We start from the raw sequence: 25,872 nt of genomic DNA, 5'->3' as shown, positions 1-25,872 counted from the left end.
CATGGAATTCTTGCTGAGTGGCTCCACAGGCCAACAACTAAAGGACAATTTAAGTTCTGCATCATCAAACCCATCCCATTTCCACCAGGAGCTCCAGCACCACCAACGCTGCTCCTGAGGGTTTCATCCCCACAGAGGTTTCATCCCTATGGAGAACATTCTCCCCACGGAGGATTTTATCCCCTCCAGAGGGTTTTATCCCTGCCCAGATGATTTTCTTCCCAAAAGGAGACATCAGGAAGCAGCTGGCTTTCCCCTCCATCCACCAAAAGCTCTGGAGCCACGGGAGCAGGGCAGGAAGGAGATATTCTTATCCTCATCTGCCACTGCTGCCCAAAGACATGAAGGCACAGATGACAGGAAATGGGGACTCAAAAATAGACCCTTTAATGTCAAACCCATCAGGGATTACCGGGAACAGAATAAAAAATTAAAAAACACGGAGCAGATCTCCTGCTCCTCACTGTGTGCTCTGAGCACCCATCCGAGGGGGAACTCACCGTGATATCCGTGAAATTATTTCCTGTGTGTTCTCCGTGCTCTGGGCACAAAAGAGTAAAGAGAAAATCCTGTGGATGTATTGGAACTTGAATTGTGGAACCTCCCTTGATGGAGCCTCTGTGCCTGGAAGGGCGGAAATTCCCTTTTCCCCCACGTCCACAAGCCCTTCCTGCAATTCTGTGCCACAGGGATGGCCAAGTTTTTAACACTTTATTAAAAACAAAGGAAAGTCTTCCCTAAGGAAATGATTTCTCCTGTAGAGCTCCATCTGCTTTACTGAAATCCTCTGAAATATGGGAAATTTGCCCTCCCCTCTGCAGTCCTGCACCTTCGACGGGGCAATACCTGCCCCTCTGTGTGCCCAGCTGGATCCTTGCCATCAGCAATTCTGTTTTTCCGAGCAAAAGCTCCAGTTTGGGTTGGATTTGAGCAGCAACAGAGAACCTGGGCCCAAGGGAGAGAATTCCCAAGGGAATTTTGTCGTCCCTAAAACCTGACACCGGTCCCCAAGCCCAGACCCGGCTAAACTGAGTCCACAACAGGTGCCAAGAAAACAAGGAAAAATAGCAACAGCAGCCTGGGATATGGGAGATCTCAAGCTCCACAGCTCCCACTGCTGGAGATTCATTTGTTATTTATCCTGGAAGAGGAAACATGGACAAAACCGGCTGATTTCCACTCAAAAGTCTCCCTCTTGGTCACAACGCTCCCCAAAATTATTTGTGGCCTTGCTCTGCTTTGGGAGCAGCTGAGTGAAGGGTCCCAAATGCATTAATTTTTTTTTTTTTACTGCCCAAAAATTGGGCTTTGGGCTCTGAGTCTGTTATTTCTGGATTTATAGGGTTCCTGAGTGGAATTCTGCTGGATCAACACGGGGACAAAGGTGGGAAGTGATTTATGGAAAGGCTCGGAGGGGTTTCTAACCCTGGGGATTTATCTTCCTTTGATGCACCAAAATGCCACATCCTGAGGGGAAAAGGAACGTGTCAGAATGGAGCAGAAAAATTTGGAACTGCCTTCAGGAGAGGAGCTGGGAGCAGCTGCACCATCCATGTGAGACCTGTGGGTACAAACCAGGGGTTCACCCCTTCCCTCTCTTGGGTCTCTGAGGTGAGGAACCTTCAAGGTGGAGCCAAGGTGAGGAACCTTCAGGGTGGAGCCAGCAGCTCTCACAAGTTCCCTACAGAGCAAGCAGGCCTTAAAAGTGCAACAAACCAGCCCAAAATCCACACGGGAGGAGGAAGAGGAGCAGAAACAATGGAGAGCTGAGCTGGCAGCCTCCCCCAGCCTGGAAGATGTGGAGCTTCTCAGCATCGGGCAGGAAGAGCCGAGCATCCTCCAGCGCCCCGTGCGCCGCCATGGTGAAGTTGGCATCCCCGGAGGTGACCACGTCGAAGACGCACGACTGGAAGTAGACATCCTCCACGGGCAGCATCTCCCGGCACAGCGCCCGCGCCGTCTCGGCGGGGACGCGGCCGCGCCCGCGGGGGCTGCGGGACATGCGCTGGCTGTGGGGGCAGCCGCCCACGCAGAGCTGCAGGTCCTGCTCCTCCGTGAAGGCCCTGGCCACCTCCTCGGCGGCGCGGATGGAGAAGGAGAGCTGGCGGCCGGCCTGGCGCACGGCGATGGTGGTGCCGATGTAGCCGGCGCGGATCTCCACGTGCCGGCCGGCGCTGAGCTCGCGGATGGACAGGCTGCTCCCGCCGGGACGCGCGCCGCCGTCGACGGAGCCGTCCTGGAAGGCTGCGGGGACGTTGTCCAGCTCGGCCTGGTAGACCTTCTGGTCGATGCATTCCTTCATGTTCTTGAAGATGATGGTGAGCTGTGGGGAGTGGGGTTGGAGGGGGGTGAGTGTGGTGGTTGTGGTTCCATCACAGGGGTTGGGGTATCTCAGGATGGAGGTGTCACCTCACCTATCCATCCTCAAACCATCCCTGCTACATCCTTTGGGGATAACTACAAACTTTCCTTCTTTTTTTAACACCATTTGAGCAGTGGAAAACTCAGGTGGAGCCAAAACCCAGCAAGATTCCTCCAGGTACCCCATGGACCACAAAATTCCTCCAGGTACCCCCAAGATTCTCCAGGTACCCCTTGGACCACAAGATCCCTTCAGGTATCTCATGGACCACAAGATTCCTTCAGGTATCCCATGGACCACAAGATTCCTTCAGATTCCCCATGGACCACAAGATTCCTCCAGGCACCCCAAGATTCCTTCACCACTGTTGTCCCTCCTTCCTCATCCCTCCCTGGGTCTGAAGGGGTTCCAAGGATTTTGGGAAGCACAGGAGATGCCCTGACCCTGGATTTGCCCCCCATCCCGTGCGCTAACCTCACCTTGCTGGTGACCGTCGCGTTGGACCCCTTGGCCACCGGCGAGCTGGTGGCTTGCACAAACAGATAATCATTGTCCAGGAGCGGCCAGGAGCCCTCCACGCGGCACGTGTGGAAATCGTCATGAAAGGTTCGGATGTGGGGGTCCCCAAAAGCAGCGCAGTGCTGGAAACCGGGGGGCCGGCCGTGCTTGTAGAGGAAACTCCTCTCGTAATCGCAGATATCGAGCGACTCGAAGCCGTGCGCGGCGTTGGGCGCCGCGGGCCGGGGCCGCGGCGGGGCCGTGGGGCCTTCCTTGGAGCAGTTGTGCTGGATCATGAGGTCCTCGATGCCGTGCACGGCCGAGTGGAAGGCCAGGTCGCCGCGGCAGGTGCGCGCCGTGCGCCGGGTGCACAGCGAGTAGGAGCGCAGCGCCGTGCAGAAGGCGGCGCCGCGCTCGGGGCCGCGCAGGTGGAGCGTGGCCGCCACGTACTCCGAGTTGCAGCGGAGGATCTTGCACTGGGAAGAGACTGAGAGAGAAAGGATGGAGTAGGGAAAGGGCAGCTTGTCCTCCCCTGTTCCACATTTCGAGGCGAGATGTGTTCTGTTACCATCTGTGTGACCGCTGGCTTTTGTCAAGTGGACAGTTTTCCTTATCTCTTCCACAATTTGGTAATGTTCCTCACTTAGGGTTCACCAAATTTGCCGGCAATCCCAACATGGGAAGAGATGAGAATCTTGACTCCATGTCTCAGAAGGCTGATTTATTATATTATGATATATATATATCTATTGTCGCCATGGTATTTTCTGAAAAGTCCTTTCATTAAGATCTTTTCTGAAGCTGAGAAGCCTCAGAAACTAAATGTAAACAATAATTATCTGCTGATGCAAAATGCAACAGGTGCGTCTTTGATTGGTCTCATGGGGTTGTTTTTAATTAATGGCCAATCACAGTCCGGTGGTCTCGGACTCTCTGAGAGTCACAAGATTTTTTTATCATTCCTTTTTATTCCTTTCAAGCCTTCTGATGAAATCCTTTCTTCTATTCTTTAGTATAGTTTTAATATGTCATTTTATTTTAATATAATATATCATAAAATAATAAATCAGCCTTCTGAAACATAGACTCAAGGTTCTCATCTCTTCCCTCCTCCTGGCACCCCTGCAAACACCATCACACCTTATCTCTTCCACAATTGTGGTAATGTTTCCCACTCAGGGTTCACCAAATGTGGAATTTGCAGGCAACCCCGAGATGGGAAGAGATGAGAATCTTGACTCCATGTTTCAGAAGGCTGATTCATTATTTTATGATATATATTATATTAAAATAAAATGCTATATTAAAACTGAAAAAATTCCCTAAGCTATAGGGTTTTTTCCCTTTTCTTTAAACCTACTCTAAACTAAACACCCAAAAACCCACCACCAACCCACACCTACAACCCACCAAACTAAATCTAAACCACAACATTCCCCCCACCGTCCAGCTCGAGATTCTCATGGAGATTCCTCCTGGAAGCATTTTTCTCCTGATTTTTACAGAGACCAACCCTGCCCATGCTGATCCTTACCATGCCTGAGGAGGAAGAGGAGCAGGAAAGCTCGGAGGAAGAGGCCGGAGTTTTCCAGCTGCCCTGGGCTCCTACTGTGGGCAGCTCTCCCCATTCCCATCCATGCAGAACTCGGGGGGTCTCTCACCCACCAGCAGCTCCCGGCTTCATTCAGCAGCTCCCCTGAAACCAAAGGTGGGATTGGAGAGATGGGACCTTTTAAACGCCATTTGAGCAATGGAAAACTCAGGTGGAGCCAAACCCAACAAGATTCCTTCAGGCAACCCAAAATTCCTTCAGGTACCCCTTGGACCACAAAATTCCTTTGGACACCCCATGGACCACAAGAGTCCTTTCAGTATCCCAAGATTCCTCCAGGTACCCCATGGACCACAAGATTCCTTTGGTCACCCCATGGACCCCAAGAGTCCTTCAGGTACCCCAAGATTCCTCCAAGCATCCCATGGACCACGAGATTCCTTCAGGCACCCCAAGATTCCTTTGATCACCCCATGGACCACAAGATTCCTTAAAATTCCCCAGGTACCCCAAGATTCCTCCAAGCACCCCATGGACCACAGGAGCAAGTCCAACCCAGCACTTCCAAGGCCACCACTTGTCCCCAGGTGGTTTTGAACACCTCCAGGGATGTGACTCCGCTTTGCCACACCTTGACCACCCTTTCCATGAGGAAATTTCATCCCCCTGAAGTTTTATCACCCCAATATCCAACCTAAACCCCCCAACCCGATTTTTCTTGAGCTGTTTGCTCACAGGGGTGGGCGCTGAGCATTTCACTCCACCCTCACTTTGAGGACACCACAGGTGGGACCAGAGCCACCCCTGGGTGCCAACCACACCCTGGGACCCTCATTCCTGCTCTCCCACTGCCCCCTCACCTGGATCAGCCTCCTCAGGAGCTCCTTCCCCGCGTCCTTGTCACCAGCTCTGCCCCAGGTGACAGCCACAGAGACCCGTGGAATAACCCAGGACAATTCCAGCCCCCCTGGGCTCCTCCATGGTCCTGGATGAGTTTGGGGTCCCAGGAGCCCGAATTCAGGGCACAGAGAAGGGATCCCCCCGTGGCTCCTCGTCCCCGGCCACCTTTGCTCTGTCCTTTCCCCCCGCGGGGCAGAGGCGGGGGTTGAAATCGATCCCTCTAAATTTAGCTGGGCTCTGCTCCAGCCTGGAACAACAGCCAGGGCCTGGGGAAGGTGGGGCACAGCAGCTCCAGGTTTGGGGAGCCCCCAGACCCAAGGAATGTGGGAGCTTCACTGGGATTTCCTCCTTGGAAGCTCCCGTGGGCACCAGCTGGGGGTGAATCCCTGTGGAAAAGCTTTTCCCTGTGGGACGTGTCCAGCAGGGAATGGGGATGGTCCCTGCCAGGGAACGCTTTTCCAGCGTTTTGTCTCCTGGGGCACAGCCAGGTCCTGAAGGCAAACATGGCACGGGCCAAAGTTGGCCAATGTCCCCAGGGATCGATGGCCAGTGTCCCCAGGGCTGGTGGCCAATGTCCCCAGGGGTCAATGACTGCCAGGCCATGCTGGCTGCACTCCTGAAATCCCACCTGCACCTGCTGCAAGGAGAAGGAATGGTCAGGAATGTCCAAATTGGGTTTTTTGGGTCCATTCCCACCTGAAATCCCATCTAAACCTGCAGGAAGTGCTGCACCAACCCCTGCAAGGAGAAGGAATGGTCAGGAATGGTCAGGAATGTCCAAACTGGGATTTTCCAGGTCCATTCCAGAGGACAGGGGTGGGAATTTGGTCCCTCACCATTCCAGCACCCACAAATCCCTTTGGGAACACAATCCAGGAAATCCTTCTGGCTCCCAAACCAAGTTCCTGCTGTTTTCCACCTGCAGGGAGCAAATCCTGGTGCCCACCTGAGCCCAGGAGAGCTCTGGGATTGGGGTGGGAAGAGAAGAATTTGGGGAAATCAATGTTTTTCAGAGAGCTGGAAGAGTGGATCCCTCCTCTTTCCAGGATGCACAATCAGTCCCAAAGGATGCACTCCTCCTTCCATGCCACGCTTGGAAGGAAATAAATCCTATTCCTCCATAAATAATGGAAATAAATCCAATCCCTCCAGAAATAAAGGAAATAAATCCCATCTTTCCAGAAATAAAGGAAATAAACCCCCTCCTTCCATAATAAATAAAGGAAATAATCCCATCCCTCCATAAATAATGGAAATAAACCCCATTCCTCCAGAAATCAATAAAATAAATCCCATCCCTCCATAAATAAAGGAAATAATCCCATCCCAAGCATAAATAAAGGAAATAAAAATATAAAAAATCCCATCCCAAGCGCAAATCCCATCCCTCCATCCCCACACCTCATCCAAGGATCCCAGCACTCCCCTTACCCCAGAAAATGCCACCAAATCCCCCCAAATCCAGAGGAAAATCCCGGTGCTTGGTCAGGGTGGGAATGAGGAGGGAATCCCGGCTGTTGCCACCCAGAGGGAGGAAAAAACAGCTGAAAATTCTGACAGGGGAGAGCAGGGGCTGAGTGGGCTCCGAGAGCACTTTAAAAATAGCCAGGGGGGATTCTGGATCCCAAAAGGCAAATTCCAGTGGGGAGGGGAAGGGAGAGCCAAGATTTCCCAAGCACACACACAGAAATGGGGTGAGGTGGGCACGGAATCCCTCAGAGCTGCCCATCCTGAGGGTTCTCCAGGTGTGGGAGAGGTTTTAAAGCGATTTCTGGGAGGCAAATCCAAATCCCCCCAAATCCAAAATTCTGGGAGAATTTTGAGATCCATGTTCAGCCCTGAAAGGATTTCCTACCAAGGTGCTTGACATAGAAACCAAGGAAAAAAGGAGAAATAAGAAAAATAAATAAGATAAATAAGAGAATGTCTATTCCAATAAATAGTTTGAAGCCTCCTGAAAATGGAGTGTTGCTTGGTGTTGTCTCCATCTCAACTATGACAGGGATTTTTTTGGGGATTTGGGGATTTGTGGAGAGGTTTTACAAAGACTTCTTGAGCCAGAGAGAAGTTTGAGAAGAGGATCCATGCCATGAGGTGGCAGCAGGACTGGAAGGAACCCCAAAAAAGTAAAAAAAAAAAAAAAAGAAAAAAAAAGACCAAAAGAACTCCCTTTTAGTTTTTAGGGAATCTCCTAAGGGTGAATCTGGAAAATGAGGGTGAACTTGAAAAATTAAGGATAATCTGGGAAAAATCAGGATGAAAAGAGAAATCATTAAGGAAATTATGAGGAGAAATAAAGATGAGAGTGAATCTGGAAAATATGAGGGCAGTGCTGGAAAAATAGGGATGAATATGGAAAAATCAGGATAAAAATAGGAAAATCAGGATGAACGTGGAAAAATCAGGATGAAATAGGAAAAGAATAAAGTATATCTGGAAAAATGAGGAGAAATAAAAAATGAGAGTGAATCTGGAAAATATGAGGGCAGTGCTGGAAAAATAGGGGTCAATATGGAAAAATCAGGATTAAAGTAAGAAAATGGAGGATGAACCGGGAAAAATCAGGATGAAATTAGGAAAAGAATAAGGAAAAAAATGAGAAATAAAATGCCCCTGTGTCCCACAGGCACGCCTGGCCACGCCCCCACACCGCGGTCTCCTCCCCCTTTCCCATATAAGGATAGAGGGGCGTGGTTGTGTGTGGGCGGGGCTTGGCGGTTGGGTCACGTGGCATAACTGCGGCGGTGTCACGTGACTGCGGGAGTGGTGAGGGCCGTGAGGGGAGCGGGGGGATCGTGAGGGGACCGGGGGCACGGGGAGGGAACCGTGAGAGAACCGGGGGCTTTGGGGACTCCAGCAGCTTCTGCTGGTGCCGGAGGGTGCCCTGTGGGAGGATCGGGGGGTACAGTGGGGCTCTGAGGAGGGTCAGGGCCTTTCCGAGAGCTCCGGGCCTGAAAGGTCCCCGGGACACCCCCGTGCTGTTCCCCGGGGCAAGGGCTGTTCAAGGAGGATCCCCGCCCCCCAGCCCCTCTTTATTCCCCATTCCACCCCCCAGCTCCCCTTTATTGCCCATTCAAGCCCCTCCGACCCCCCCAATAACAGCGGCTGACCCGGCAGAGCCCCCCACAGGTCACCCCTCCGTGTTCTCCCCTGCTGAGACCCTCAATCCCCATCCCTGTCCCCCTTCTCTGATGTGCGGTCCTCTCCTGGGGGTCCGGGGGGTTTCTCTCCTTGTACCCCCCAAACCCTCTCTCTCTTGCAGCCCTTCAGTGTGGGGTCCTCTCCTGGGGGTCTCTCCTTGCACCCCCCAATTCCCCCCTCTCTCTTTAAGCCCTTCTCAGTGTGGGATCCTCTCCTGGGGGTCGAGGGGGGTTTCTCCCCTTGCACCCCCAATTCCCCTCTCTCTCTGTTCCAGCCCTTCCCCGATGCGGGGTCCCCTCCTGAGGGTCTGGGGGGGTTTCTCCCCCCTGCACCCCCCAATTTTCCCCCTTCTCTCTCTGTTCCAGCCCATCCCCGATGCGGGGTCTCCTCCTGAGGGTCTGGGGGGGTTTCTCTCCCTGCACCCCTAATTTCCCCCTCTGTCTCTGTTCCAGCCCATCCCTGATGCGGGGGTCCCCTCCTGCACCCCTAATTCCCTCCTCTCTCTCTGTTCCAGCCCTTCCCCGATGCGGGGTCCCCTCCTGTGGGTCTGGGGGGGTTTCTCCCCCCTGCACCCCCCAATTTCCCATCTCTCTCTCTCTGTTCCAGCCCTTCCCCGATGCGGGGTCCCCTCCTGCACCCCTAATTCCCCCCTCTGTCTCTGTTCCAGCCCATCCCCGATGCGGGGTCCCCTCCTCGCCGCCGCGGCCGCTGCCATGGGTGGCCCGGGCGGTCCCTTAGCCCGCACCATCCGTGCCAAGCTGACCGCCGCCCTCCAGCCCACGCACCTGGAGGTCCGCGATGACTCCCCCCGGCACGGGGGCCCCCCCGGAGCCGAGACGCATTTCGGGGTGCTGGTGGTGAGCGCGCTCTTTGCGGGGCTGTCGCCGCTGCAGCGGCACCGCCTGGTGCACGAGGCGCTGCGGGCCGAGCTGGCCGGGCCCCTGCACGCCCTGCAGGTCACGGCCCGCACCCCCGAGCAGTGGCAGAGCGACCCCCAAAACCCCCCCGCGCCCCCTTGCCTGGGGGGCTCCAAGAGGGAGAAACGGCGCGGGGCTGGGGAGGAGGAGGAGGAGGCGGCGGGGAAGCAGTGACGGCGCTGGGAGAGGCACGGGAGCGGAGTCGGGATGCTGAGACCCCCCTAAAAAACTGTGTGAGGCTGCCAGGACCCCCCCAGGAACAACAGGAACCCCCCCAGGAACAACAGGGACCCCCGAGGAATAACAGGACACCCCCAGGGACAACGTGGGACTCCTGGGACACCCCCCCAGGAACACCAGGAATCCCCCCAGGAACAACAGAGACCCCCTAAGAACAACAGGATACCCCCGGAAGCAACGTGGGGCTGCTGGGACCCCCCCCAAAAACTGTGTGAGGCTGCCAGGACCCCCCCAGGAACACCAGGACCCCCCCCAGGAACAACGTGGGGCTGCTGGGACCCCCCCCCCAGGAACAACAGGGACCCCCCAGGAACAACAGGGACCCCCGAGGAATAACAGGACACCCCCAAGGACAACGTGGGACCCCCCAGGAACAACAGGACCGCCCCAGGAAAAGCGTGGAGCTCACGGGAGCCCCCCAAAAACTGTGTGGGACTCCTGGGACCCCCCCCCCACCCCAAGAACAACAGGGGGCTGCCAGGACCCCCACCCAAAAACTGTGTGGAGCTCCCAGGACACCCCCAGGAACAACATGGGAATCCTGGGACCCCCCCAAGGACAACATGGGGCTCCTGGGACCCCCACCCTGTTTTCAGCGTTGGGAGAGGGCAGAAATAATTGGGGTGACCCCCCCTGTGATGCCCTGCCCCAACCCAGCACCCCCACCCTGACCCCACCCTGTGGGGGATTTTTGGGGTGTCCCTCCCATTGAATCTGCATTAATTAATTAATTTAAATAAAAGTGTTCTGTGGGCAGCTGGAGAATCCTTTTTTTTTGGGGGGGGGGGTTGGTAACTATTTTGTGGGGGTTTTTTTGGAAATTTTTTTTTTTTGGATGGTTTTTTTTCAATTTTAATTAATTTACAAACACCTGAAACTACAGCACGGCACGACAGAGCTACGGGGGGGGCCGGGGGGGGCCCCCCAAGGACCAGCTACACCAAGGGGGGGGACAAAGCACACGGGGGGGCTGCATGGAATGGGGGGGGGCTGCCCTGGGGCTGGGGGAGACCCCCATCTCTGCCCAACCCTATGGGAAGGGGGGCAGAGCATGGGGGACCCCCCCAAACCCCGAATTTTGAGGGGGCACATTCAGGGACCCCCCCCGAACCCCGATTTGAGCACTGGGGACCCCTTGCACCCCGATTTTTTTTTTTTTTTTTGGGGGGGGGGTTTAGGGGCTGTTTGTGCTTTGCAAACCGCTGGTGGTTTTGGGGTGGGGGGAGGAAAAAGGGGATTATTAATAGGGGATGTGGGGGGGACTTGGGGTGCAGGGAGGAGGAAAAGGGGGTGCAGGGAGCCCCCCCCCCTCTTGAACCCCCCCTGACCCACACCAGCCTCCCTCAAATTGGGGAAAATCCTTTAAAAATCAGTTAAAAATCCCTAACTGGCAGTTTTGGGGGTCCCCCACTGCTGCACCCCAAACGGAGGGGAGACGGGGGGGGCTGTGCTTTGCACCCTGAAAATTGGGGGGGGGGGCACCCTAAAATTGGGGCATCCTGGGGGGGGGGAAATGTGCTTTAAAGGGGGAGGGGGCACCCTAAAATTGTCAAGGGGGTCCAAAGGGAGCTGCACCCCCCAAAGGGAGTTGCACCCCAATATTTCCTGCACCCCCCAAAGGGAGCTGCACCCCAATATTTCCTGCTCCCCCCCCACCCCAAGGTGCCCCAAGGGTTCTTATCCCCCCCCCCAAAAAAAAATCTGTGGGGGTTTGGGGGGACCCTGCTGGGGATGGGGAAACTGAGGCACAGGGGGCTCCCCCTGCTTCATCCTCCTCGGCTCAGCAGGGATTTGGGGGTACACAGAGATTTGGGGGGGGTTCAGAGGGTCGGGGGCCCCCCCTAAATCCCGTCCCCCTAAAGCCCCCCAGGAATGAGCAGCAACTCACACAGGGGTGACACCAAGAAAAGAAACTGGGGTGGGAGAATTGGGGGTCAGGGGGGAATTTTGGGGGGAGTTGAAGGGATCAGGGAGATTTTGGGGGTACAGAGGGATTGTTTTGGGGTGGGGAGGGGTCCAAGTGCAAATGAAAAAGATCCCAAATGCTCCAAGAAGACGTTTCACAGTGTCTAACGCAGAACTAACCCCGGGGGCACGAGGAGATGGACGGGGGGGGGGAAATGCTGGATTTTGGGGGGTACCCCAGGGAAAGGGGGGGTCCCTCTCCTCCAGCCCCCCATCACTGCAGGACCTGCCCCCTCGTCTCGGGCAGTTTGAGGGCCAGGGAGCTGCCCAGGGCCAGAGCAGCTGAGGCAAAGAGGATGGGCACGGCCTTGGTGATGCCCACGAAGGAGGTGAAGATGCTGATGCCCAGCACGGCTGCCAGCTTGCACAGGGCGTTCAGGAAGCCAAAGGCCGTCGTCCTGGGGAGGATGAGGAGGGTTGGGGTTGGTGAGGGCACCCCCCCGGGGGTAGGGGTGGGTGCCAAGCCTAGGGGGGTACCTGCACGGGGCAGGTGGTACCACGAAACTGGCACCTGGAGGGGTGAAATGGGCACCTGGGACACCAACATGGGAACTCCAAACCCCAAAATGGGAACTCAAAATCCTTAAATGGGAACTCAAAACCTTAAATGGGAACTCCAAAATCCTTAAATGGGCACCCAGCACCCCAAAATGGGAACCCCAAACCCCAAAATGGGAACTTCAAACCCTTCAATGGGCACCCAGCACCTCAAAATGGGAATTCCAAACCCCAAAATGGGAACTTCAAACCCCAAAATGGGAACTCAAAACCCCAAAATGGGAACTCAAAATCCTTAAATGGGAACTCCAAAATCCTTAAATGGGCACCCAGCACCCCAAAATGGGAACCCCAAACCCCAAAATGGGCACCCACCACCCCAAAATGGGAGCTCCAAAACCTTAAATGGGCACCCAGCACCTCAAAGTGGGAAGTCCAAACCCTTAAATGGGAACTCAAAATCCTTAAATGGGCACGAGGCATCCCAAAGTAGGAACTCCAAACCCCAAAATGGGCACCCAGCACCCCAAAATGGGTACCAGGGCTGGCAGGCAGCACCCAGAACCAGCTGGGAACTCGCAGCTGGCACCCAGCACCCCAAAACTTCACCCAAAACCTCCACCCACCACCCAAAACTTCAGTCCTTGCACCCAAAACCTCCCATCCAGCACCCAAAACCTCATCCTTGCACCCAAAACCTCCACCCAGCACCCAAAACCTCATCCTTGCACCCAAAACCTCCACCCAGCACCCAAAACTTCACTTTTTGCACCCAAAACCTCCACGCCAGGCCCCCACCTCTTGTCGGAGGGGTAGAGCTCCACGGTGAGCACGTCGAGCGCGTTCCAGGAGGCGATGCTGACCCCCCCAAAGAGGCAGAGCAGGGCGATCATGGCAGACTCGCTGTTCCCAAAGGACAGGAAGAAGCAGCTGATGCAGGACATGACACTGGAGCCAGCTGGGGGACACGTGGACACGTCAGAGCGCGGGGAAACTGAGGCACGAGGTGGGGTTGGGAGTCCCAAAGGGGAGAGGGAAGTGGGGGTGACCCACCAGGAGGTCCCCAAGAGGTCACCAGAGATGGAGGTGACCAACGGGTGGGAGTAGGACCAGGAAAGGGGGTGATGGAGGTAGGGTGAGCCACCAGGAGATCCTCAGGAGGTCCCCAAGAGGTCACCAGAGATGGAGGTGGGAGGAGGATGAGGAAAGTCCCCAAAGGGGTGATGGATGAAGGTAGGGTGGCCCACCAAGGTAAAGGTGATGGATCAAGAGCTGGGGGTGACCCACCAGGAGGTCACCAGAGATGGAGGTGACCAACGGGTGGAAGGAGGATGAAGAAAGTCCTCAAAGGGGTGATGGATGAAGGTGGGGTGGCCCACCAAGGTAAAGGTGATGGCTCAAGAGATGGAGGTGACCCACCAGGAGGTCACCAGAGATGGAGGTGACCAGTGGGTGGAAGGAGGATAAGGAAAGGGCATGATGGAGGTGGGGTGACCCACCAGGAGGTCCCCAAGAGGTCACCAGAGATGGAGGTGGGAGGAGGATCAGGAAAGTCCCCAAAGGGTTGATGGACTTTACCCCACCAGGGTAAAGGTGAGGGTGGTGGGTCAAGAGATGGGAGTGACCCACCAGGAAGTCCCCAAGAGGTCACCAGAGATGGAGGCGACCAACAGGTGGAAGGAGGATCAGGAAAGTCCCCAAAGGATGATGGAAGTGGGATGACCCACCAGTGTAGATGTGATGGTGGTGGCCCAAGAAGATCAAGAGCCTGATTTGGGCTGAAGGAACCTCCAGGACCCCCCAGCCCCACCAAGGGGTCCCGTTGCCCACCCAGCATGCGCAGGCGGCCGATCTTGTCCATGAGCAGGGCCGAGACGATGTTCCCGGGGAGCACGGCCAGGGTGCCCAGGAAGCTGACAAAGTAGATCATGTAGGCGTTGTTGTCGTCGCTGAAGTCCAGCTGGCAGCCCTCCTTGTTGTGCAGGAACGTGCTGTTCACCACCCGGCTGTTGATGAACTTGTACTCGAACAGATCTGGGGGGACAGCGGGGACACGGGGTCACCCCATCTCTGTGCACACCTGCTGGCCCATCCCACATCACCTGGTGGGCCCACCACCCCCGTGAGGACCACCCTGGTCCTTATCTCTGCCACCCCAACTCCATCATGCCACTGAGGACCTTCCTTCAAGCTGGTGGGTCACCCTCATCTCCACCAAAACCCTGGCGGGTCACACTTTTTATCTCTGCCACCCCAACTCCATCGTGCCACTGAGGACCTTCCTTCAAGCTGGACCTTCCTTCAACCATCCCCATCTCCATTAAAACCCTGGTGGGTCAGGTTATCTCTACCACCCCAGCTCCATCATGGCACTGAGAACCTTCCTGACCTTCCTCCACCCTGGTGGGTCAGGTTATCTCTACCACCCCAAATCATGGCACTGAGGACTTTCCTGAACCTCCTCCAAACTGGTGGCTCACATTATCTGCCACCACAACTCCAACGTGCCACTGAGGGCTTTCCTGCCCTTCCTCCACGTTGGTGGCCCACCCTCATCTCCACCAAAACCCTGAGGGCCACCTTGGTGGATCCCCCCTTCCCAGGGATCCCATTGCCCCACCTGTGTTGTAGAAGACGGTGGAGATGAAGGTGCAGTTCTTGAAGAAGGTGTTGCTGGAAGTGATGTCCTCGAAGTAGCACTCCTCAAAGAGCGAGTCCTCGAACGTCACCGACTTCATCTTCAGCCCGATGAACCTGCGCGGGGAGGGACAGGAGGGAGAGCCCGGCTGCCCCCCAGGCTCAGCCCCAAGCTCAGCAAGGCCGGGCCCAGCCTCCCCTCGCTCACTTGTCGTTGAAGTACTCCCCACCACGGTGCACTTGGTTCTCCAGGGTGAAGTTGAAGGTGAAGTGCCGAACCTTCTCGCGCGTGAAGAGCTTGGTGCGCGACGCGTACTCGATGCTCTGCAGGTGCTTGATCATGTCCGGGAACCACACGGTGAGCCCGTAGTAGCTGCGGGGACAGGGGTGAGCGGGCACCACACACCTGGGCTTGCCAGAGCTGGCCTGGGGCTCCCAGAGCCAGCCCTGAGCTCCCAGGGCTATCCCAGGGATGCTCGTCCCGTCCCATCCCACTCCGTGCCCCATCCCATCCCATGGATCCCATTCCATTGATCCCATTGATCCCATCCCATCCCATGGATCCCATTGATCCCATCCCATCCCACTGATCCCATCCTATCCCATCCCATGGATCCCATCCCATTGATCCCATTGATCCCATCCCATCCCATCCCACTGATCCCAACCTATCCCATCCCATCGATCCCATCCCATTGATCCCATTGATCCCATCCCATCCCATCCCACTGATCCCATCCTATCCCATCCCATGGATCCCATTCCATTGATCCCATTGATCCCATGGATCCCGTCCCACTGATCCCAACCTATCCCATCCCATCCCATTGATCCCATCCTATTGATCCCATCCTGTCCCATCTCATCCTTAGATCCCATCCCTCTCATCCCATCCCATCCCATGGATCCCATTCCATTGATCCCATTGATCCCATGGATCCCATCCCACTAATCCCAACCTATCCCATCCCATCAATCCCATCCCACTGATCCCGTCCCATCCCATGGATCCTATCCCGTCCTGTCCTGTCCCATCGATCCCATCCCATCCCATCGATCCCATTCCATTGATCCCATTGATCCCATGGATCCCATCCCACTGATCCCATCCCATCCCATGGATCCCACCCCGTCCCACCCCGCAGCACCTGAAGGACATGGTGAACCACACCGCCATCATCATCAGCGTCACCCGCCGGTACTCGGGCACGAAGCACTGCTGGAAGTTGCTCCAGACCTGCACAGGGACACGGGAGGTGACAAACAAGGACACGGGAGGTGACAGGGGGCACAGGGAGCCCTGGGTGGCCCCGGGCTCACCTGCTGGGACAGGTTGAGGCATCGGACCAGCCAGCGCCGGTACCACGTCCCGGTGTCCGACTGGATCTCGATGAGCTCGTCCTCCCGCTTGATGGTCTTGATGTGGGTCACCTGTGGGGGGGGACAGATTGGGGACACCAGAAAGCCACCAAAAACTTCACTCCTTGCTCCCAAAACCTCCCACCTAGCTCCCAAATCCCCCACCCAGCACCCAGTTGTGCCTCAGTTTCCCCACCTGTTACAGCAGCATTCCTCTGGTGGTGCTTTTCCCGGAGGTGGGAATTGCACCCCAGCTCCTGGAGGACACCCCACCCTCACTTGGGGTGCTGGGGACCCCAGGGGGGTCAGCTCTGGGGGGTCCTTACCGAGAAGACCCTCTCGGGGTGGCCCTTGGCCCTCATGTTGGTGTCATGGACCTGCTTCAGCACCATCCAGGCCTCGTCGTGCTTCCCGTTCTGTGAGGGCAGGGACAGGTCCCAGGTCACCCTGGGACACCCCAAACCTGGACCCTGACCCCCCATCAGCTGGGTCCCACCACCCACCCAGGGATCCCTACATCATCTTCATCTTCATCATCTCAGGGTCCCCTCATCCCTCTGGGTCCCACCACCCACCCGGGGATCCCTCCATCATCTTCATCACCTCCTCAGGGTCCCCCCATCCCTCTGGGTCCCACCACCCACCCAGGGATCCCTCCATCATCTTCATCACCTCCTCAGGGTCCCCCCATCCCTCTGGGTCCCATCATCCACTTGAGGGTTCCTGCCCCTTTCTACCCCTCTCCAAAACCCACCTGGGTTCCACCACCCACCCAGGGATTCCTCCATCATCTTCATCACATCCTCAGGTTCCTCCCATCCCTCTGGATCCCACCAACCTCTTGGGGGGTTCCTGGCCAGTTCCACCCCTCTCTAAAACCCATCTGGGGCTTCCTGTCCAGGCCTTTGTCTGGGTTGCCCCATCTCCACCCCAACCTGGGCATCCCTTCCTGGGGACCCACTCCAGGTCCCTGACGCACCCCAAATCCCCCCCGAATGCCCCCCAGACCCACCTCCAGGTAGAAGCGCGGGCTCTCCGGCATGGTGGTGAGCGCCCCGATGGCAAAGACCGAGGGGAAGGCGCAGACCAGGACGAAAACCCTCCAGCTGTGGAATTGGTACGCAGAGCCCATCTGGAAGCTCCAGCCTGGACAGGGGGGACAGGACACGGTGGTGGGGCCGAGCCCCGGCTGACCCCCCGTGTGCCACCAGCCCAGGGCTCCTACCGTAGTGCGGGATGATGGCCCAGGCCATGGCCGAGGCGTAGATGCCCCCGATCATCCAGAACATGCAGAGCCAGCTCAGGTGCTCCCCGCGCTTCTCCTGCGCCAGGAACTCCGAGAAGTAGGAGAAGACGATGGGGATGGAGCCTCCGATGCTGGGGATGGAGGGGAGGGAGCGGTGTCAGCCCCTGCCCCAGCACACCCACACGCAGCGGGGCCAGCCCCTGGGGGACATTCTCATTTTCTGGGAAAATCCCTTCACCAGGATTTTTCTCCTGGGAAGCTGAGAAGCCTCAGAGGAAAAGGAAAACAATAATTATCTGATTTGCTTCTGCTGTGTTTTGCTGCTTTGGAGGTTGTTTACCCACAGGTGGTTGTTTTATTGGATTCTGCTGTGAGAGTTTTGACTCTTTGGTCAACTGGGTACTCTGGAGAGCGCCACGAGTTTTGATTATTATCTTTTTAGCATTCTGTAAGTATCCTTTCCATATTCTTCAGTATAGTATAGTTCATATTAATATAATATAGTATCATAATATAATATGGTATCATAATAAATTAACTTTATGAGAACAAGGAGTCAGATTCATCCTTCCTTCCTTCCTTCATCTGGGGGGAACAAAAATACAACAGCTGCTCCCCTGCTAGTATCCTTTCTGTATTCTTTAGTATAGTATAGTTAATATTAATATAATATAGTATCATAATATAATGTAATATAATATAATATAGTATCATAAAATAACAAATTAGCTTTATGAGAACACAGAATCAGATTCATCCTTCCTTCCTTTGTCATGGGGGCAAACAAATACAACAACTGCCCCCCCTGCAACTATCCTTTCTGTATTCTATAGTGTAGTTAATATCAATATAATATAGTATAATAATACAATATAGCATCATAAAATAACAAATTAGCTTTATGAGAACACGGAATCTGATCCTTCCTTCCTTCCTACAGCTGGGCCCCCCTGCAAGTATCCTTTCAGTATTCCTTAGTATAGTATAGTTAATGTTAATATAATATAGTATCATCATATCATATCGTATCACAAAAAAATAAATTAGCCTTCTGAGAACACAGATTCAGATCCATCATTCCTTCCTTTGTCTGGGGGGAAACAAAAATACAAAAGCTGCCCTCCCCTTTAAGTATCCTTTCTGTAATCTTTAGTATAGTATAGTTTAGCATTCTTTAACATAATATAGCATCATAAAACAACAAATTGGCTTTATGAGAACACGGAATCAGATCCCTCATTCCTCCCTTGTTCTGGGGGACGAAGGAAGGCAGCCCAGCAGCCGGGCCCCCCTTACCCCACGCCCGAGAGCAGGCGGCAGAAGAGGAAGGTGCCGTAGCCCTGGACGAAGGAGGAGAAGAAGGCGAAGACGCTGTTGACGGAGAGGGAGATGAGGAGGCACTGCCTTCGGCCCAGCCGGTCGGCCAGCCCGCCCCACACGAACGCGCCCACCATCATGCCCAGGTACACGATGAGCCCTGGCAAGGGGGGACACAGCGAGGTCAGGGCTGGGGGACACGGGGAGCTGCACCCCGGGTCAGCTGGAGCAGGGGGAGCATCCTCGGGTTGGGGACCCTCTCCCCGAAATTTGGGTGCCCTTGAGGGGAGGGGACAGAATTCCCTTGTTGTGCCCTGCTCTGCTCAGGGACTGTGGGACCCCAGGACCCCCTCACCCAGCCCTGCCCCCTGTCCCAAGACTGCCACATCTCAGGGATTTGGGGTTTTTGGGGGGTGTCAGGCTCCGGCAGGCATCACAGAGAAGGGGGAACCAATGGAACAAAGCTTCCCTCAAACCCAGCTTCAGCATCCCCTGGTCAGCCCGAATTTCAGGCATTGCTCATGTGGGGAGCAGTGTGGGACTGGGAGGAGGATGGTGGGAGCCCCACATCCCTTCCTGGTCCCCACATTCCTTCCTGGACCCCACAGCCCTTCCTGGACCCCACAGCCCTTCCTGGGCCCCACAGCCCTTCCTGGGCCCCACAGCCCACATCCCCTTTTGGACCCCATGGCCTCCCAGTTCTTCCTGTCCCCACATCCCTTCCTGGATCTCACACCCCATGGCCTCCCAGTTCTTCCTGTCCCCACATCCCTTCCTGGATCTCACACCCCACATCCCCTTTTGGACCCCATGGCCTCCCAGTTCTTCCTGTGTTCTTCCACAGCCCCTATGACCCCCCCAAATCTTCCTGAGCCCCCCATGTCCTTCCCCATCCCCACCTTCCCGTGCTTCTCAATGCATCCTCATGTCCCCCTACATTCCACATCTCGCCCTGACCCTCCTGTCCCCCCCAAACCCCCCTCCGTGCCCCTCTCCTCACCCAGCATGCCCTTGTTGGAGTCGGACAGGCACATGTCCTTCTCGGCGCTGGGCAGGACGAAGCCCACCACGAAGATCTCCACGCCGTCGGCCATCAGGGCCAGGCCCAGGACAAAGTAGAGGGTCCACTGGAAGCGGCCGTGGCCGCACTCCTGCAGGATGAGCTCGTACTGCTGCGCCAGCTCCTCCCGGTCCTTCCTCCGCTGCCCCTCGGTGTCGTCGAAGGCTCCGGCGGCCGCCGCGGCCCCCAGGCGCTCCCCCCCCTTCAGCGACTCCTGCCGGGGGATCCCTTGGTATTCGCCCTCGTAGATCTCATCCTCCTCATCGTGGCCTTCCGTGGCGTCGCTGGACACCCCCTCCTCCTCGTTGGCACCTTCGCCCCCTCTGTAGTAGCCGTCCTGGGGCGCGTAGTCTTCATCGTCCTCCTCCTCCTCGAAGCGCGAGTAGGAGCGGCGGGTGTACTCGTCCTGCACTCGGTCCATGCCCCTGCTCACCTTCTTGGCCGCGTGTTTCTTCACCTCCTTGGCGATGTCCTTGGCGCCGCGGATGAAGGCGGTCCGGTCCCGGAACGATTCCTCCATGGTGCCCTCGGGGCTGCGCGGGGCTGCTGCGGCTGCTGCGGGGTCTCTGCTGCGGGGGCTGCGCCCTCAGGCCCGCGGGGAGGGGACAGGGCTGCTGGAGCTACCCATCCATGGAACGGGGGGTGGGAGCACCCGGGATGCCAGCCTGGACCTGGGGAGCCCAGACAGAACCAGGCTGAGTTGGGTGGTTGTGGCCCCCGAGTGTCACTTTGCACTTTTTCTCCATCTCAGATTGGAGCAGGAGGATTAGAGGACACAGACTCAAACTGCGTCAGGGAAGGGATAGGTTGGGTATTAGGAAAAAAAAAAAATTCACCCAAAGAATGATAAAGTACTTGAATTGTCTTCCACTGGAAGACATTTCCACTGGATATTAGGAAAAATATTCTGCTGGATATTAGGAAAAAAATTTTCACCCAAAGAATAATAAAGTACTGGAAAGCTCTTCCCAGGGAGGTGTGGAATCACCATCTCTGGATGTGTTTAAATAAACACTGGACATGGTCTGGTTGAGGTGTCAGGGCATAGGTTGGACTTAGAGGTCTCTTCCAACCTCATTATTCTGGGATTCTGTGGTTTGGGGACCCCCAGGTGAAGCAGCAGGTGGGGTCTGGGGTGGGGACAGGCTGGCAGACGCTGGTTCCATGTCAGCCCCCTTCCCCTCACTTGGGGGGCTCCAACTGCCCCCAATCCCCCTGGATCCCTCCCTGCTGTCCCCATCCCAAAGCACAGGGGGACAGCAGGGACATGCCCAGGACTGAGAGTCACCCCACAAAACAAGCTCTGGGCCGAAGCTCCCCAATCCCCTGGGCACCACAGGGAGGATGAGGGGGTCAGGAGGTCCCCAAACCCTCCCAGCACCGCCCTGGCTGGGTGCCCCAGGGTACAGGAGCCCCTCAGAGGATCCCTCGAGTGCCAAGGACCCGAGTATGCCAGGCCACGCTCACTGCAGGAGCTGCCAGGCAGGATTTACTGCGGGAGACTGTGCCAGCCCTGGCACGTGCTGACCGGGCCAAAGGGGGCTGGGGGGCACCACGAGGAGGGGACATCCAGATCCCCGCGGGTGGTGCCATCTCCTTGTCCCCTCACATCCCACCCCCACTGCACAGAGCCCGGCTCAGCTCGTGACAGGGACGGACCCGCAGCCCCCCAGCCCCCGATGCTGCTGCTCCTCCACCCTCGGGGGCTGCCGTGACCCCCCCCCCTTAAGCGCTATTTCTGTCTCTGGCCAGGCGGGAAGGAGCTGGGAGCGCAGGGACGCAGCCGGAGACGTGTCCCCCCCTGGCCAGGAGAGGGGACAGGGCACGCAGGGACGCTAAATTTAGAATTTGGGAAGCCTGCAAGGAGGGGGGCTGCGGCACAGCGCGGGCCCCCACTCCCCAGCACAGACAGGCAGTGGTTTTATAGGATAAAATGGCAAATTCTCCCCCCTGGCTGCAGGGAGACCCCAGTCCCCTCGCCGGGGCTCCTGGATCCATGACCAAGGTCATTCTGCTCCAGCCAGGCTCGAGGTTCCCTTTGGAATCTCCCCGTGTGGGGCCGGCATTGCCCAGCGCGGGAGCTGTTGGGGGTCGGGAGGGGAGCAGGGAGAGGCTGGGAGCGCGCTGAGGAAGAGGATGGGCTGGGGGAGCAAGGTCACGGCTGCCTCTGTCACAGAGAGCGGCCGCACAAACCGGGCAGCCTCGAGCGGCCGAGCCGACGCCAGGAGCCGGAGCTGGCTGAGATCGGGGGGTTTGATCCCACAGGAGAGCCAGAAACCCCCCAGACCACAATCCCTGAAATGTGGGAGAAAGGGAGATCCCCCCAAAAATGCCCATTTGGGGGGGCTGAACACGGCGCTGGCCCTGCAGCCCCGCCGTGGCGTTGGACAGCGCTGCACAAGGTTATCGGCTCTGGAGCTGTCTCCTCCAAGGGGAGCCGAGGATGGATGAAGCCGTGCGCCCCAAAAGCCCCGAGAGTCCCCAAAATGAGGGGGCAGCATCCCCCCCCCCATCCAAACCCCCCCGCAGCCCCCAGGCTCCCTGCGGAACGCCAGGAACATGGCGACAAGGGGGAAGAGTTGGGAATCCCTCGTGTCCAAGGTCACCCCCCAACATCCCCCTCCCCGTCACCCCTTCCCCAAAACCCCCCCGGTTCCCCCCTCCCATCCCTGCGGCGAATTCCCGATCCCCTCCGGCTGCTCTGCGGCGGGGGATGAGAGGAGCCCCCCAAAAACGCACATCCAAAGGCAGAGCCCGGCCCCCGGGAAGCTTTTCCAGGACAAAATGGCCACAGCAAGTGGGGAAGGAGAAGCCGAACCCCGAATCCATCAGCGGCTCCGATTAACGCCGCGGGGAGGGGGGGATGCGGGCTATAAACCCATTTATTGTCCCCCCTTACCTGGCTCAGCCCTCGCCCCGCTCCAGCTCCTTGCCGGGGGATGCTCCGCTGGGGAAGGATGCTCCGGGGATGAAGGAGATGAAGAGGATGCTCCGGCAGCGGCAGCAGCTCCCGGGTAGCAGCGCTAACGCCGCAGCCTCCGCCGCACACACGGAGCGCTGGGAGAGTCCATCGGCGCAGCCCCGGCAAGGGAGGGATCAACCGAGAACCGGGGGGGGGGGGCTCGGCGGGGGCGGGGGGCTCGGCCCACCGGGAGGGGAGGGGGGAGCAGCGCTGGATCCCCCGGGATGCGCAAACGGAGCTGCCGGGGATCGCGGTCCCCGTGATGATGGAGCCGCTCCGGAGGAGGATGAGGATGAGGATGGAGGGGAGGTGCGGGAAGGGTGGGGGGCACCAAGCGGGGCCCCCCCGGAGCTGTCGGTGATGCTCAGCCCGCCCCCGCCCCCGTCACGGCTGAGTCACGGCCTCCGCGGGGCTGGATCGGGAATTTTTGGGATCAAATCGTCCCCGCCTGGGCTGCTCAGACACGGCCCCGAGGCTACAACGCGACACACAAAAAAAACCCCCCTGCGATGGATTTTTTAATTTTTTTTTTTAGGGAATTTTTAGGGCTGGAGATGCACGTTGCAGCACGGGATGTCCAAAGCCACCCCCGTTTGTCATGGATGGATTGCTGAGAGTGGGAAATTGGGAGCTGCAAAAAAAACCCCCCCAAAACCTCCAAAAAAGGCTGTGGGGTGCTGGGTGCTCCTGGGAGTGGCTGAGCTCAGCGTGGAGGGAATTTGGGGTGACCCCACAAGAAAAATCCTCCCTGATCCCCTTCATTGGCATTCCAACATTCCCAGAGCCCCCTAAACCTGCACCCCAACATTCCCAGAGCCCCCCATCCTGCACCCCAACATTCCCAGAGCCCCCCATCCTGCACCCCAACATTCCCAGAGCCCCCCATCCTGCACCCCAACATTCCCAGAGCTCCCTCATCCTGCACCCCAACATTCCCAGAGCCCCCCCATCCTGCACCCCAACATTCCCAGAGCCCCCTCATCCTGCACCCCAACATTCCCAGAGCCCTCATCCTGCACCCCAACATTCCCAGAGCCCCTCATCCTGCACCCCAACATTCCCAGAGCCCCAACCTTCTCCTGCATCCCTCCCCAAATTCCAGGGTGCCAACCCCAAAGCCTCACACTCTGTCAGGATCCGTCAGGATCAGCACTTTCACCCCTCCGACTGGAAAAACAGGGATGGGGACCAGTCTGGGAAGGATTGGGAAGGATTTAGAAATCCACGAGATGAGAAGCAAATTGTGACATTGATAGCTGGGATTTAAAAAAAACCCTGAAAGAGGGGTGGAAGTGCAGGGCAAGGCTGGCACTGGAGGAATGGGCAGCGCCAGGATCACAGGGAGGGAACAAGGCAGGAGTGCCACATCCTCAGGCACCCTGTGACTCAATGCCACTGCCACCACCGAGCCCCAGGGTGCTTTTGTGGATCATCAGAGGGAACAGGGCTGGCAGGAGGACAGAGAACGGCTCCTCTTGTCCTGAGAGCCCCATCCAGCCCAAAATGTGGGAAAGAGATGAGAATGGGATAAAAACTGGGGTGAAATGGGAGGAAAAGGGGAGAAAATCAGGGCTGACAAAGGACTGGAAGAGAGGATGTAACTGGGAAAGAGCTGAGGGGAATGGGATAAAAACTGGGGTGAAATGGGAGGAAAGGGGAGAAAATCAGGGCTGAAAATGAACTGCAGTCATGGAGAAGAGAGAGGATGTAACTGGGAAAGAGCTGAGGGGAATGGGATAAAAACTGGGGTGAAATGGGAGGAAAGAGGAGAAAATCAGGGCTGACAAAGGACTGGAAGAGAGGATGTAACTGGGAAAGAGCTGAAGGGAATGGGATAAAAACTGAGATGAAATGGGAGGAAAGGGGAGAAAATGAGGGCTGAAAATGGACTGCAGTCATGGGGAAGAGAGAGGATGTAACTGGGAAAGAGCTGAAGGGAATGGGATAAAAACTGGGGTGAAATGGGAGGAAAGGGGAGAAAATCAGGGCTGACAAAGGACTGCAGTCTGAGGGAAGAAAGGATGTAACTGGGAACGACAGAACACCAGGGATGAGGGGATGACAGTGGGTGCCTGCAGGGGAGAAGGGGATGATGATGATGATGGTGATGGTGTCCATGCAGGGAGATTGGCTGCCCTGGGGGGATCCTGGTGGTTTCCAGGATTGAGGAGCAGGGAATGCCACCCTGGGGCTCCCTGCATCCAGACAGGGTTCTCTGGATGCTGGAGATTTCTTCAGCACCACAGGGAACCCCCATTCCCACCCCTAAACCCACTCATTCCAGCAATCCATGTGGGGCTCTCCCCACATTTCTGCACGTGAAGGATCAGGAGGGGCTTCCAACCTTCCCCTCTGTCCCATCCAGGGCTCCCACCTGGCTGTAAGAAGATGAGGAAGGGAGGAAGGGAGGAAGGGAGGAAGGGAGGAAGGGAGGAAGGGAGGAAGGAAGGAAGGAAGGAAGGAAGGAAGGAAGGAAGGAAGGAAGGAAGGAAGGAAGGAAGGAAGGAAGGAAGGAAGGAAGGAAGGAAGGAAGGAAGGAAGGAAGGAAGTGGCGGAAGGAAGGAAGTGGCGGAAGGAAGGAAGGAAGTGGCGGAAGGAAGGAAGTGGCGGAAGGAAGGAAGGAAGTGGCGGAAGGAAGTGGCGGAAGGAAGGAAGTGGCAGAAGGAAGGAAGTGGCGGAAGGAAGGAAGTGGCGGAAGGAAGGAAGTGGCGGAAGGAAGGAAGTGGCGGAAGGAAGTGGCGGAAGGAAGGAAGGAAGTGGCGGAAGGAAGTGGCGGAAGGAAGTGGCGGAAGGAAGGAAGGAAGTGGCGGAAGGAAGTGGCGGAAGGAAGTGGCGGAAGGAAGTGGCGGAAGGAAGTGGCGGAAGGAAGTGGCGGAAGGAAGGAAGTGGCGGAAGGAAGGAAGTGGCGGAAGGAAGGAAGTGGCGGAAGGAAGGAAGTGGCGGAAGGAAGGAAGTGGCGGAAGGAAGGAAGGAAGGAAGGAAGGAAGGAAGGAAGGAAGGAAGGAAGGAAGGAAGGAAGGAAGGAAGGAAGGAAGGAAGGAAGGAAGGAAGGAAGGAAGGAAGGAAGGAAGGAAGGAAGGAAGGAAGGAAGGAAGGAAGGAAGGAGCAAATTCCCACTTCCATGTCCCCCCACAAACTCCCAGCTCTTGGGAGCTCTGCCATTGCCCAGAGGCAGGAAAAGGGGTTTGAAGATTTCCCAGGGGAATGTTTGGCTTTGG

The 25,872-nt window shown here is 56.7% G+C and overlaps 3 protein-coding genes across 3 annotated transcripts; 1 reads left to right on the top strand and 2 right to left on the bottom strand.

Moving 5' to 3' along the window:
- Positions 1-364: 364 nt before the first annotated feature.
- Positions 365-4,553, bottom strand: HJV (hemojuvelin BMP co-receptor). The gene is made up of 3 exons (XM_074529314.1): positions 4,395-4,553; positions 2,842-3,347; positions 365-2,323 (listed from the first exon to the last, which is right to left on the bottom strand). The coding sequence occupies exons 1-3, from the start codon at positions 4,492-4,494 to the stop codon at positions 1,700-1,702; spliced, it is 1,230 nt and encodes a 409-aa protein (XP_074385415.1). The 5' UTR covers positions 4,495-4,553; the 3' UTR covers positions 365-1,699.
- Positions 4,554-7,987: 3,434 nt separating this feature from the next.
- BOLA1 (bolA family member 1) lies at positions 7,988-10,366 on the top strand. Its single transcript, XM_074529315.1, has 2 exons — positions 7,988-8,078; positions 9,121-10,366. Exon 2 carries the CDS (start codon positions 9,131-9,133, stop codon positions 9,542-9,544), a length of 414 nt encoding a protein of 137 aa, XP_074385416.1. The 5' UTR covers positions 7,988-8,078; positions 9,121-9,130; the 3' UTR covers positions 9,545-10,366.
- Positions 10,367-10,733: 367 nt separating this feature from the next.
- On the bottom strand, positions 10,734-23,101 carry SV2A (synaptic vesicle glycoprotein 2A). Its single transcript, XM_074529312.1, has 13 exons — positions 22,592-23,101; positions 19,633-20,363; positions 18,612-18,792; positions 17,295-17,446; positions 17,082-17,215; positions 16,396-16,485; positions 16,031-16,141; positions 15,859-15,947; positions 14,919-15,083; positions 14,694-14,827; positions 13,904-14,107; positions 12,872-13,031; positions 10,734-11,973 (listed from the first exon to the last, which is right to left on the bottom strand). The coding sequence occupies exons 2-13, from the start codon at positions 20,210-20,212 to the stop codon at positions 11,790-11,792; spliced, it is 2,184 nt and encodes a 727-aa protein (XP_074385413.1). The 5' UTR covers positions 20,213-20,363; positions 22,592-23,101; the 3' UTR covers positions 10,734-11,789.
- Positions 23,102-25,872: the final 2,771 nt, after the last annotated feature.

The sequence above is a fragment of the Zonotrichia albicollis genome, chromosome 30 (genome assembly GCF_047830755.1).
Source record: "Zonotrichia albicollis isolate bZonAlb1 chromosome 30, bZonAlb1.hap1, whole genome shotgun sequence".
Taxonomy (NCBI): Eukaryota; Metazoa; Chordata; class Aves; order Passeriformes; family Passerellidae; genus Zonotrichia; species Zonotrichia albicollis.
Note: the sequence above shows the minus strand (reverse complement) of the source record. Positions and strands in the feature narration are given on the sequence as shown.